At 53.3% G+C, this 12,870-nt stretch overlaps 1 protein-coding gene and 1 long non-coding RNA gene across 2 annotated transcripts; both read left to right on the top strand.

Moving 5' to 3' along the window:
- The first annotated feature begins 10 nt into the window (after positions 1-10).
- Positions 11-12,868, top strand: LOC108580757. The gene is made up of 2 exons (XR_001892295.3): positions 11-145; positions 11,606-12,868. It is a non-coding gene; the product is annotated as an uncharacterized LOC108580757 (long non-coding RNA).
- Positions 11,831-12,870, top strand: LOC108580756. Its single transcript, XM_017945348.3, has one exon. It carries the CDS (start codon positions 11,844-11,846, stop codon positions 12,465-12,467), a length of 624 nt encoding a protein of 207 aa, XP_017800837.2. The 5' UTR covers positions 11,831-11,843; the 3' UTR covers positions 12,468-12,870.

Raw genomic sequence — 12,870 nt, 5'->3', positions numbered from 1 at the left:
GGGCACGTACCTCCTTATAGGCGGGGCTTCGCGGGACGGGACTGGGCCTCTTAAAGGAACCGAACGTTTATCTCCTTTTCTGAGGGGCATTCCAGCACCACCCGCGGAACACGTGGTGGACAGGCCTTTTGTTCCATGCTCCACAGTAAGCAGATTTTTAGTGATTTCTTTGTGCACTTTCGTTCATTCATGCTGATACACAGTACTTTTTTTTTTTTTTTTTTTACGGAGTCTCGCTCCGGGGTCCAGACAGGAGTGCAATGTGCGCGATCTCGGTTCACTGCAACCTCTGCCTCCTGGGTTTAAGCGATTCTCCTGCCTCAGCCTCCAGAGGAGCTGGGATTACAGGCGTGCGTCACCACGCCTGATTTATTTTTGTATTTTTAGTAAAGATGGGATTTCCCCAGCTTGCCCAGGCTAGTCTCAAACTCCTGGCCTCAAGTGATCCTCGTGCCTCGGCCTCCTGAAGTGCTGAGATTACAGACGTGAGCCACCGTGCCTGGCCTTTTTTTTTTTTTTTTTTGAGTTGGAGTGTCACTCTGTTGCCCAGGCTGGAGTATAGTGACATGATCATAGCTTACTACAGCTTCAAACTCCTGGGCTCAAGTAATCTTCCTGGCTTAGCCTCCTGAGTAGCTGGAACTACAGGCAAGTGCCACCAAGTGGATCTGGCCATGTTGCCCGGGCGGCTCTTAAACTACTGGCCTCAAGCAGTCCTCCTGCTTCAGCCTCCTGAATAGCTGGGACTACCGATGCACATCAGCAGGCCCTGCCAATTTACTGCTTTTATAGCGAGTGGTGAGCATGCTGTTCTTTGTCGGGTGGGAGACTTTAGCTCATCTTTCAAGGTTCCTTGCTGCAAACGCAGCCTGGGTACAGAGCTGTCGGGGTCTTGCTTTCTTGGCATACCCAGCAAGAACATGCAGGGACGCCCAGGGCCCATTGCGAACTGGTTCTCCCAATAGTTATATAGTAACTCGTTAATTGTCTCTCCATCTAAAATGTAAGAAACAAGCGGTTAGAGACTTTGTCACTTTGTATGTCCAGCACTCTAAAAGTGCCTGGTATGTCATAGTTAATAAATATTTGTTGAGTGAATGGATGGATTACATTCATCCATTCATTCTCAGCAGTCATTTATTCATCATTTCCTATGCCCAGACGCAATGCCCGGCCCTGGGAAGACAGTTGAATCAGACATTATTGATTAACTTAGTGTGATGAGGATGGGATAGACAATGATGACAGTGTGCTCATTGTTGTAATATCTGGGAGAGCAGAGACACTGTCTAGCCTAAATCCTTCAAACTGCAGACTAAACTAACTATGTCTTGCTTGGAAAGATCAGGAAGTAAATGGCCCCGTAGAACCCTTGCCCTCAGCACAGACAGGGCTTTGATTCCTCATGGCATGGGATGTGGAGAGGACTTCCTGAAAATCAAGTAGTAGTAGGCACTATGACAAGAAAATAAAGCAAGCTGAATGCCGTGGCTCACGCTTGAAACCCAGCACTTTGGGAGACTGAGGTGGGTGAATCACTTGAGTCTGGGAGTTTGAGGCCAGCCTAGGCAATATAGTGAGACCTCATCTCTACAAAAAAAAAATTTAAATTAGCTGAGCAGGCTGGGCATGGTGGTTCACGCCTGTAATCCTAGCATTTTGGGAGGCTGAGGCAGGCGGATCACCTGACATCAGGAGTTCAAGACCAGCCTGACCAGCATGGAGAAACCCCATCTGTACTACTAAAAATACAAAATTAGTGGGACGTGGTGGTGCATGCCTGTAATCCCAGCTACCTGGGAGGCTGTGGCAGAAGAATCGCTTGAACTCGGGAGGCAGAGGTTGCAGTGAGCTGAGATTGCACCATTGCATTCCAGCCTGGGCAACAAGAGCGAAACTCCATCTCAAAAATAATAATAATAGGCCGGGCGCGGTGGCTCACACCTGTAATTCCAGCACTTTGGGAGGCTGAGGCAGGCAGATCACAAGGTCAGGAGACTGAGACCATCCTGGCCAACATGGTGAAACCCTGTGTCTACTAAAAATACAAAAATTAACTGGGTGCGGTGGCTCATGCCTGTAATCCCAGCACTTTGGGAGGCCAAGGTGGGCAGATCACGAGGTCAGGAGTTCAAGATCAGCCTGGCCAACATGGTGAAACCCCATCTCTACTAAAAATACAAAAATTAGCTGGGCATGGTGGCACGTCCCTGTAATCCCAGCTACTTGGGAGGCTGAGGCAGGAGAATCGCTTGAACCCAGGAGGTGGAGGTTGCAGTAAGCCAAGACTGTGCCACTGCCCCTGTAGCCTGGTGTCAGCAGAGCTTCAGACCTGGGCTCCCAAAAACAAAACAACAAAAGCAAAAATTAGCTATGGTGGTGTGTGCCTGTAATCCTAGCTACTCGGAGGCTGAGGCAGGAAAATCGCTTGAACCAGGGAGTCAGAGGTTGCAGTGGGCCAAGATGGCACCGGTGCACTCCAGCCTGGTGACAGAGCCGGCAGGCCCGCCTCAAAAATAATACCACAATTTTAAATTATTATAGGTCATGCTGCGGCTCAAGCCTGTAATCCTGTACACTTTGGGAGGCCGAGACTCTGGCTGGATCACGAGGTCAGGAGATCGAGACCATCCTGGCTAACACGGTGAAACCCCCGCCTCTATTAAGTGGAAATACAAAATAAAAACTTAGCCGGGCGAGGTGGCGGGCTCTGTAGTCCCAACTCACTCGGGAGGGGTTGAGGCCGAGAATGCATGAACCCGGGAGGCTGAGCTTGCAGGAGCTGAGATCCCAGCCACTGCAGTCCAGCCTGGTGATGAGCGAGACCTGGGCTCTCAAAAAAAAAAAAAAAAAAAAAAAAAAAAAAAAAATTATTATAAATAAACAAATAACATTAGCTGAGCATGGTGGTATGCACCTTTGGTTCCAATTACTCAGAAGGCTGAGGTGGGAGAATCACTTGAACCGGGGAGGCAGAGGTTGCAGTGAGCCCAGACCACGCCACTGCACTTCAGCCTGGTGACAGGGAGGAGACCCCTGTCTCAAAAAAAAAAAAAAAAAAAAAGCGGGGCACAGTGGTTCTCGCCTGTAATCCCAGCACTCAGCACTTTGGGAGGCTGGCCAGGTGGATCACCCAGGTCAGGAGTTCAAGACCAGCCTGACCAACATGGTGAAACCCCTGGCCTCCACTGAAAATACAAAATTGGGGCCAGGTGTGGGTGGGCTGCCCTGCAAAATCCCAGCTACTTGGGAGGCTGAGGCAGCAGAATTGCTTGAACCTGAGGTGGAGGTTGCAGTGAGCTGAGATTATGCCAATGTACTCTGACCTAGGCAACAAGAGTGAAACTCTATCACAAAAACCAAAAACAAACAAATTAGCCGGGTGTGGTGGTGGTGGCAGGCGCCTGTAATCCCAGCTAGCTGGGGAGGCTGAGGCAGGAGAATTGCTTGAACCTGGGGAGGCTGAGGTTGCAGGAGCCGAGATTCCACTCCACTGCACTCCAGCACATGGGCTTTGCTGGCATGGGACTCCATCTCAAAAAAAAAGAAGGCTGGGCGGTGGCTCGCCTGTAATCCCAGCACTTTGGGAGGCCGAGATGGGCGGATCAATGGCGGGGTCAGGAGATCGACCATCCTGGCTAACACGGTGAAACCCCCGCCTCTACTAAAAAAAAAAAAAAAAACTACATGAGCCACCAGGCACCGCGGCTCACGCCTGTAATCCTGTAGCACTTTGTATTTTATAAAAAATACAAAAAAAAAAAAAGTAGCTGTAGTCCCAGCTACTTGGGAGGCTGAGGCAGGAGAATGGCGTGAAACCCGGGAGGCGGTGCCCCAGTGAGCTGAGATCCGCCACTGCACTCCAGCCTGGTGGCGGAGTGAGACCGGCCTCAGAAAAAAAAAAAAAAAAAAAAGAAGAAGATGAACTAAAGCTGACCGGGAGAAGAGATGATGGAGGAGGCTATTTTAGAGCAGGGAGGCCTGCCTAAGGTGACATTTGAGCAGATGTCTGAATTCAGTGAGAGAGGGGCCCATTAAGTATGACGAAGAAGAGGCCTCAGGCAGAAGGCAGTGCAAGTGGAAAGCCCCTGAGGGGGAAGCACTTCCAAGGCGTAGCAAGGAGGCCGGTGGCTGTGGCAGGTGGGAGTAAGAAGAACAGGGGAGGAGGTGAGGCCAATGGAGGTGATTTCAGCCCCGAGACTGAGGCCCTTAGAGAGTGGTGGGCAAGGCCGGGCGCCGGGTGGCTCAAGCCTGTAATCCCAGCACTTTGAGGCCGTAGATCGGCGGATCACGCAGGTCAGGAGATCAAGACCATCCTGGCTAACACTGTGAAACCCCGCCTCTACTAAAAAATACAAAAAAATAGGCCGGGCTGCAGGTGGCGTCGCCTGTAGTCCCAGCTACCCGGGAGGCTGAGGCAGGAGAATGGCACGAACCCGGGAGGCGGAGCTTGCAGTGAGCTGAGATCCTGCCACCGCACTCCAGCCTGGGCTTACAGCCGGTGACCCACCTCAAAAAAAAAAAAAAAAAAAAAAAAAAAAGAGAGTGGTGTGGGCTGGGAAAAGACTTTGACCTTGGTGGGACCTTTGTGAGGGCTGAGACCCATTCGGTCAGTGTGTGCTGAGTGCCTGCCCTGGGGACCCTGGTCCCAAAGGAGCCAACCTGCTTCAGGGAGTTACCACTGGTAACAAGAAACAAGACACTGTAGTGGGAGAGGCCACTGGGGAGCAGCCAGGAGCAGCAGGAACCCAGGGAAGCTGCCCCTGGGTCCAGAACCCCCACCCCCACCCTACCACTGAACCGAAGCAACCTCAGCTTTGTCTATGTTATGTATTGAGCTTCCCATAAGCTTTTGTATGAATAAGGAATCAGTGGCTAAAACAATGCCCACAGGCCATCGATCACATACTTTACAGATTTATTGAGGCATAAGGGATACATATAATCAACTACACGTATTTCAAGGGTACAATTTGATAAGTTTGATGTATGTATATACTTAAGAAGCCACCATCACCATTAAGACACTGAACATATCCTTCATCCCAAAAAGTTTACTCCTGCCCCTTTATGATTCTTCCCCCAACTCCTCTGCTCTCCTACCCCAAAATGTTCAAAAGCACTTTGGCCAGGTGGTGGCTCATGCCTGTAATCCCAGTACTTTGGGAGGCTGAGGCAGGAGAGCTTGAGACCAGAAGTTCAAGACTGGCTTGGGCAACGTGGCAAAATCTTGTCTCTACAAAAACACAAAAATCAGCTGGGCATAGTGGCATGCATTTGTGGTCCCAGCTACTCAGGAGGCTGAGGTGGGAGGATCATCTGAGCCCAGGAGGCAGAAGTTGCAGTGAGCCATGATCACATCACTGTGCTCCAGCCTGAGTGAAAGAGCAAGACCTTGTCTTAAAAAACAAGGCAAAAGGCCAGGCGCGGTGGCTCACTCCTGTAATCCCAGCACTTTGGGAGGCTGAGGTGGGCGGATCATGAAATCAGTAGATAGAGACCATCCTGGCCAATATAGTAAACCCTGCCTCTACTAAAATACAAAAAATTAGCCAGGTGTGGTGGTGTGCATCTGTAGTCCCAGCTCCTCAGGAGGCTGAGGCAGGGGAATTGCTTGAACCCCGGAGGTAGAGGTTGCAGTGAGCCGAGCTTGCGCCATTGCACTCCAGCCTGGCAAACAGAGCGAGACTCTGTCTCAAAACAAAACAAAACAAACCCTCTGTGACCTCACAGTCACCCCCCTCGTCCCACATATGCTGGAAAGGACCCGTCATACCTGAAGAGCCCCTAGATGGCCCCAGACGTGTCTGTGGTGGGGGACCTAGGTCCTGAAGCAACCTCACCCAGATCCTTTCTCCCTGCCCATCCCCAGGTTTCTGGGAATGGATTCCCTAGGGAGGTGGTTCCTGGCAGCCTCTTCCCAGCCACGGCCCATGGGCCCTGGGGGGCTGCTGTCTCCTCCTGAGACAATAGCCCTGAACACATGGCAGATACCTTATCTATGGCATAGGGAGAGGGGGAGGATCCACACTTGGGAAGGTGGACCCCACCCCCAACATCAGCCCCTGGCTTTGAACTCCAGCTCAGTCACTGAGAAGCTGAGGGCTCTGGGAGAAGGAGAAGGCCAGCAGTTTCACCTCTCTGCCTTATCACAAAATGGGGTCTCAACACCAATCCAGCTGGGAGGACTGCAGGAAGTGACGTGTGGGGCCAGCTGGCAGATGGGAGCGCTCAATGCCTGTGCTGGCTGTACACCAGCCAGGGGTGCTGTGGGGTAAATGAGGCAGAATGGGGAGGGGCAGCCATTTGCAAGGGTCCTGAAAGCCAGGCTAGGGCTCTGACCCTGGCATTGCTACTTTCTTGCTGTGTGACCATGAATGAGAAATGAGTTAATATAATCAAAGTGTTAAAAACAGTGTCTGGTGCATAGGAAATGTTACATTGAGCCAGTGTGTCTGAACTCTCAGACTCAGTCTTGGTTCTTCCTTCTATAACATATGACCCCCTTGGGCTCTACTAGTCACTGATTCTGTGTCCCCACGCACTTGCCAGTTACCCCAGTCTCTCCCTGCTTCCCAAATGGCAAACCATCAAACCCTTAGAGTTATCAGCCGTGGTCCTCTGCTCTCTAGGCCCACCAGGCTTGGGGTGCTGCAGCCTGCTGGGTGACTCGCCCTCCCTGCACTCCCCCAATCCTGCCGCCCTGTCATCTGCTGTACCACGTGCACAGTACCAGGGATCCAGAAGAGAAGGCTGGTTGCCAGGGCAACGGAAGATAAAGCCCTTGCTCTGCCAGGCTGCTGATTGGTTGAGACAGGTCCCACCTCCTGCCATCCTGAGAGTGGGGGCTAGGGTGAAGGGTCTCTGATGGGCCGGGAGAGGTACCAGGATGCTGAGCCAGTCCAGGACTGCCCCCTCCTGGCCCACTCAGAGCCCCCGGGTGTGAGAAGCTCCATCTCCCGTGGGTGGCATTAGCCTTGCCCTATCTCTGCCTCTAGCACCCAGGGCAGCTGCAGATAGCGGTGTCTCTGGGGACAGCAGCTGCGAATGAGTCCACGGGCTGACGCTGAGCTGCTCAGGCTGAGGCGGTGTGCTCAGCGCAGAGCTCCCGGAACTGGCATCTGCAGGGCGTGAGGTGGGTCTTTGGGCACACGGAGGGCACCGAGTGGTGCCAATGGCTTGGGAGGTAGGGAGAGGGGCTCTGCAAACTCACACTGTCTCAGGCAGGACTTTGGCTGAAATGAGGCTGGAAAATTCCATATAGATCATCTGGAAACCCCATCCCCACCCCGTCACTGTGCACAGGGGACCCTGAGGCCCAGAGAGGGTGAAGAAGGGGCCAAGGTCACACAAGAGGCCAGTGTGTGTGTTGCTTTTCCACCTAGGTCAGTTCCCTGAGAAATCAGGAAGAGACCACGGGGTCCTCAGTCAGCCTCAGAATACCTGGGATTTTGTGCACAGGGCTGGAAAGGCTGGGGGGCCTTGATCTCTATTCCATACCTCCCAGCATCGCGGCTGAAATGGCTTCTGTTCTGCCCCAGCTCCCCATTCGCATGTTTAAGCTGGAAGGAAACTGGGGGCCTGGCTGGGCCTGGGCAGGGGGCGTGAGTGACCTTGGACACAGTCAAGTCACACAGGGAGCAACCTCCCTGCCTGGGGTGCTCCTTCCCTACCTTCGCCAACTCTGGCAGCACCAGGCAATCCTGCATTCTCTCCGGTTCCCCAGAAAGGCAGCTGGGTAAGAGGTGCTGGGTCCTACACGCTCCCCTGCCCTGGCTGCGCTAGTTACTTTGGACAATCAGTGCACTTTTCATTTTGTTCCTCCACCAATAGGGCGCTTTAAGACAATGTCGGTGCCTCAGAACAGCCCGTGAGGACCTTGGGGGTAGGAGAGGGGCTCCAGATGGATGCAGGACCAGGAAGCAGCATCTTTCCCTCCCCTGGGGCCACAGCTCCCCTCACAGGCCCACCTGGGAGTAGAGAGACAAGAGGAACTGGAGTTTGGAGACGGAGGTCAGAGGAGTGAGGGCTTCCCTCTGACTTACCTGGAGTTCTCTCCACCCATCCCCCTGCTTCCCTCCCCAGAAGCAAGGTGGGCATCAGCTCATTTCATCCTGCTCCGGTGCCTTTCCCTCCCCTGGAGGACGCAAGCGTCAGGGCATCACTGGGGTTTGGCATCTAGCTCTGCCACTTTCCAGTTGGGTAAGCCAGGGCAAGTTAGTGAGCCTGTCTGGGCCTCAGTTTCTTCATCTGTAAAATGCAGATAGTGACGCTTGCCCCATAGGCCTGTTGTGAGGTTTGTGGAAGAACTCAAACAGTGCTCTACCTGCCGGGCAGGCAGAGGTGGGCTGCTCACGTCACGCCTTTCTTATAACTAGGGAAGGTTGGGGGTGGGTTCAATAGGCCCTGCATCATCCTATCCCTGGAGGAGATGATCTGTGATCTGTGTGTTTTTTTTGTTTTTTGTTCTCTGTTTTGAGACGGAGTCTCCCTCTGTCGCCCAGGCTGGAGTGCAGTGGCACGATCTCGGCTCACTGCAAGCTCTGCCTCCTGGGTTCACACCATTCTCCTGCCTCAGCCTCCCAAGTAGCTGGGACTACAGGCCCCCACCGCCATGCCTGGCTAATTTTTTGTATTTTTAGTAAAGACGGGGTTTCACTGTGTTAGCCAGGATGGTCTCGATCTTCTGATCTTGTGATCCGCCTATCCCGGCCTCCTGAAGTGTTTTTTTTTGTTTTTTTTTTTTAACAGCCTCGCTCTGTTGCCCATGCTAGATTACAATGGCACCATCTCGGCTCACTGCAACCTCTGCCTCACAGGCTCAAGCAATTCTCCTGCCTCAGCCTCTCGAGTAGCTGGGATCACAGGTGCCCGCCACCACACCCAGCTAATTTTTGTACTTTTAGAAGAGACGAGGTTTCTCCATGTTGGCTAGGCTGGTCTTGAACTCCTGGCCTTATCCACCTGCCTCAGCCTCCCAAAATGCTGGAATTACAGGCGTGACCCACCACAGCCAGACTGTGATCTGGCTTTTGAAGTATGAGTAGGAATTTGCCAAGTGAACAAGAATGCAAAGAACATTCTAGAGAAAATGAAAGCATATGCAAAGATGAGGACTGCATAATGTGTAGGCGCATGTAGGTGACAGGCAGTTCCATGTGACTGCACATAGTGGGCGATGTGAGGAGGGGGAGGTTGGCAGGGAGCAGATGGGCACCTTTGGGCCATTCTAAAGAGTCTGGGCGGGCCGAACACAGTGGCTCATGCCTGTAATCCCAGCACTTTGGGAGTCCGAGGTGGGCAGATCACTTGAGGTCAGAAGTTTGAGACCAGCCTGGCTAACATGGCAAAACCCCATCTCTACTAAAAAACACAAGAACTACCTGGGCGTGGTGGCAGGTGCCTGTAATCCCAGCTACTCACAAGGGAGGCTGAGGCAGGAGATCGCTTGAAGGCGGAGTTTGTGGGGAGCCAAGATCATGCCATTGCATTCCAGCCTAGGCAACAGAACGAGACTCTGTCTAAAAAAAAAAAAAAAAAAAAAAACTAATAAAAAAAAAGAGTCTGGATGTATATGAGGTTTGCAACTCACCTTACACCTGCTTTCACTTTCCTGCCTTCTCCGCCTCTGGTTCAGTGGAAATAACAATAGCTGATATTGACCGAGTGCTGATTCTGCGCCAGGCAGAATGGTGCAAAATGCTTTTTTATTTTAATTATTTCTTTTTTTTGGGACAGAGTTTCACTCTTGTTGCCCAGGCTGGAGTGCAATGACACAATCGTGGCTCACTGTAACCTCTGCCTCCTGGGTTCAAGCAATTCTCCTGCCTCAGCCTGCCAAGTAGTTGGGATTACAAGCACGGGCCACCACACCTGGCTAATTTTGTACTTTTTGTAGAGACGGGGTTTCACCATGTTGGTCAGGCTGGTCTTGAACTCCTGACCTCAGGTGACCTGCCCGCCTTGGCCTCCCAAAGTGCTGGGATTACAGGCATGAGCCATTATGCCCAGCCACAAAATGCTCTTTAGGCATTGTCTTGTTAAAAATTTGAAGTATGCTTAGGACGTGGGTGCTATTTCTATCCACATTGTACAGATAAGGAAACTGAGGCTCAGAGAATAAGAACAAACTTACTGTGTGGCACTTGTTATGTGCCAGGCACTAGTTCTGAATATTTTACATAAATTAACTCATTCAGCAGATATAAAAGCCCTATCACCTGGGTACTTGTTACCATTCCCTTTTTCTTTTCTTTCTCTTTTTCTTTACTTTTTCTTTTTCTTTTTTTTTTTTTTTTTTTATTTTTGAGACTGGATCTTGCTTCAGGCTGCCAGGCTGGAGTGCAGTGGCACCATCACAGCTCACTGCAGCCTTGATCTCCCAGACTTAGGTGATCATTCCACCTCAGCCTCCTGGGTAGCTGGGATTACAGGAGTGTGCCACCATGCCCAGCTAATTTTTTGAGTTTTTAGTAAAGACGGGGTTTTGCCATGTTGCCCAGGCTGGTCTCAAACTCCTGGTCTCAAGCAATCCACCCTCCTCGGCCTCCCAAAGTGCTGGGATTACAGGCATGAGCCACCACGTCCAGCCTCATTCTCATTTTATAGATGTAGAAACCAAAGCTCTGAATATCTTGCCCAAATGTTTTGGTGCTAGGGGCCATGCCCTTATAACTATGAAACTGGGCTTGTGTAGAATCCATTGATATCAACCAGGTCTCCTTCAATGGGTGTTTGTTCACTACACTTTCACCAGGCCACACTTGGCTAGGGCATGCAGGTGGCTGGGAGATCCACTCATCTCAGGGGCAGGTGCTGGCAACTGGCAGCCATGGCAGCTGCAGTCAGGGCTGGGTCCCAGGGCTCAGGGGCGCAGGGAGACCAGAGGAGGCATCGCCCAATCTGTCCTTTACTGAGTGCCCTGCACAGGCCCTATCCAGGGATCAGTGAATCCTCACTAGGACCAGTGTAGAGGTGTTATCCCTTTCCCCTTCCGTAGGGGAGGAAGTTGAGGCCCAGCGAGGTTAGGCAACTTGCCCAAGGGCACACATCCTGGCAAGAGACTCAATCAGAACTGCCTGTGGCTAAGTCGCTCTGTTGCCCAGGCTGGAGTGCAGTGGCGCGATCTCGACTCACTCCACCTCCCAGGTTTAAGCGATTCTCCTGTCTCAAGTAGCTGGGATTACAGGCGCGTGCCATCACGCCCGGCTAATTTTCGTATTTTTGGTAGAGATGGGGTTTCACCATATTGGCCAGGCTGGTCTTGAACTCCTGACCTCAGGTGATCTGCCCACCTCGGCCTCCCAACGTGCTGGGATTACAGGCGTGAGCCACCACGCCCAGCGTAAGTCTCCTTAAAGGGTGAATAGGAGCTGGGTGTCCCCATGGCGTGGCGACAGCTTTGTGCTTGCCCAGGAGGCCTGGGCTGCTGAGTCACCACGTGGTCTTGATCAGCTGCTTCTCCGCCCTTGCTCTAATGGACCTCAGTCTTCCCATTTGTAAAGTGATGCTTGGGCCTCCGGCTCTGTGAAGCCTGAAGGTCTCCCTCTGGATGGGCGGGACAAGGGGCACCTCTGCTGGCCTTCACTACCCTGTGTCTCCGCAGCCAAGGCCGCCGCGATGCCGCACTTCCTGGACTGGTTCGTGCCGGTCTACCTGGTCATCTCCGTCCTCATTCTGGTGGGCTTCGGCGCCTGCATCTACTACTTCGAGCCGGGCCTGCAGGAGGCGCACAAGTGGCGCATGCAGCGCCCCCTGGTGGACCGCGACCTCCGCAAGACGCTAATGGTGCGCGACAACCTGGCCTTCGGCGGCCCCGAGGTCTGAGCTGACTTGCGAAGGGGATGGGCGGGCGGCACCGGGAGCCCTCCCCCAGCCCGCCCAGCCCGGAGACCCCCAAAGCAGAGGGAGGCCGGTCTTTTGGCCCTCTGCGCTATCCCTCTGTAGCCTGGGCTCTCCCGACAGAGGCCTCAGGTGCGCTGGCAGTGGAGGTCGGGGAGCTAGGTGCCTGGCTGGCCCAGGGCTTGCTCTCCGTGTCAAGTCGAGTCACCCAGAGCCCACTCTCCCAAGCTCAGGAGCATCCTCCGCTGGGCCCCAGTGCCTTTGTGCTGCGCAGCACCCTGCCCCTCCACTGGAGTCAGGCATGGCTACGGCTGCCTGTCCTGAGCCTCCCAAGCCCTCATTTCTTCGTGAAATCCTGTTTCCCCACTCAGCTCCCCCGCCTCCACTCAGTGGCACCGGCCCTGCAGCTTCAGGCGGCAGGCGTCAAAGGCAACCCAAGGAAAGAACCTAAGAACCTCGTTTGGAGGGATGTCAGCTTGGGCCAGCCCAGCCGCACCCCGCAGGGCTCAGGTTTGGAACTGGTGAGGGTGTGTGGTGGGGGTGTGCAGAAGGGTAAGACCGAGGTAGAGGGTTGGGGAAGGGGGAGAGAGAAAGTCTGGGGGGAGCGGGAAAGCTTGGGGAGATGAGGAGATGTGTACATGTGAGAGAGAGCGTGGGGGCCCCAGGCAGGGCAGGAGGTGGTGGAAACGGGGTGAACTCCGTGGGCTGTGTGAGGACTGTCCATAGTGGGTCCCAACCCCCTCTCTCTGCTGGAGTTTCCTAGCCCTTCCCCCCGCTCCAAGACTGAGGCAGCAGGCAGGAGCCCCTACCTTCCTTCCCTGTCCTGTGCCACACTTCTGGGGCCAAGCCCAGCCCCCTTGAGCCAGGCCCCGCCAGACTCCAAGCCCACCCTAGAACCCTCCTCCTGTGTGGAGACTCTGTTGCCCCGCTTTGGACACAGATTGGCAACCTGCCTCACCCCGCCCCCCTTCGCTGGGGCTTCCATCTTAATTTATTCTCAATAATAAAGACTTCATGATGATCTCTGCA

This window comes from Papio anubis, chromosome 16 (assembly GCF_008728515.1).
Source record: "Papio anubis isolate 15944 chromosome 16, Panubis1.0, whole genome shotgun sequence".
Lineage (NCBI taxonomy): Eukaryota > Metazoa > Chordata > Mammalia > Primates > Cercopithecidae > Papio > Papio anubis.
The sequence above is the reverse complement of the archived record's forward strand: the minus strand, read 5'-3'. Positions and strand labels throughout refer to the sequence as shown.

Coding starts and splice junctions, on each gene's coding strand:
- LOC108580756 (XM_017945348.3), top strand. CDS start 11,844: ATGGGCGGGCGGCACCGGGAGCCCTCCCCCAGCCCGCCCAGCCCGGAG.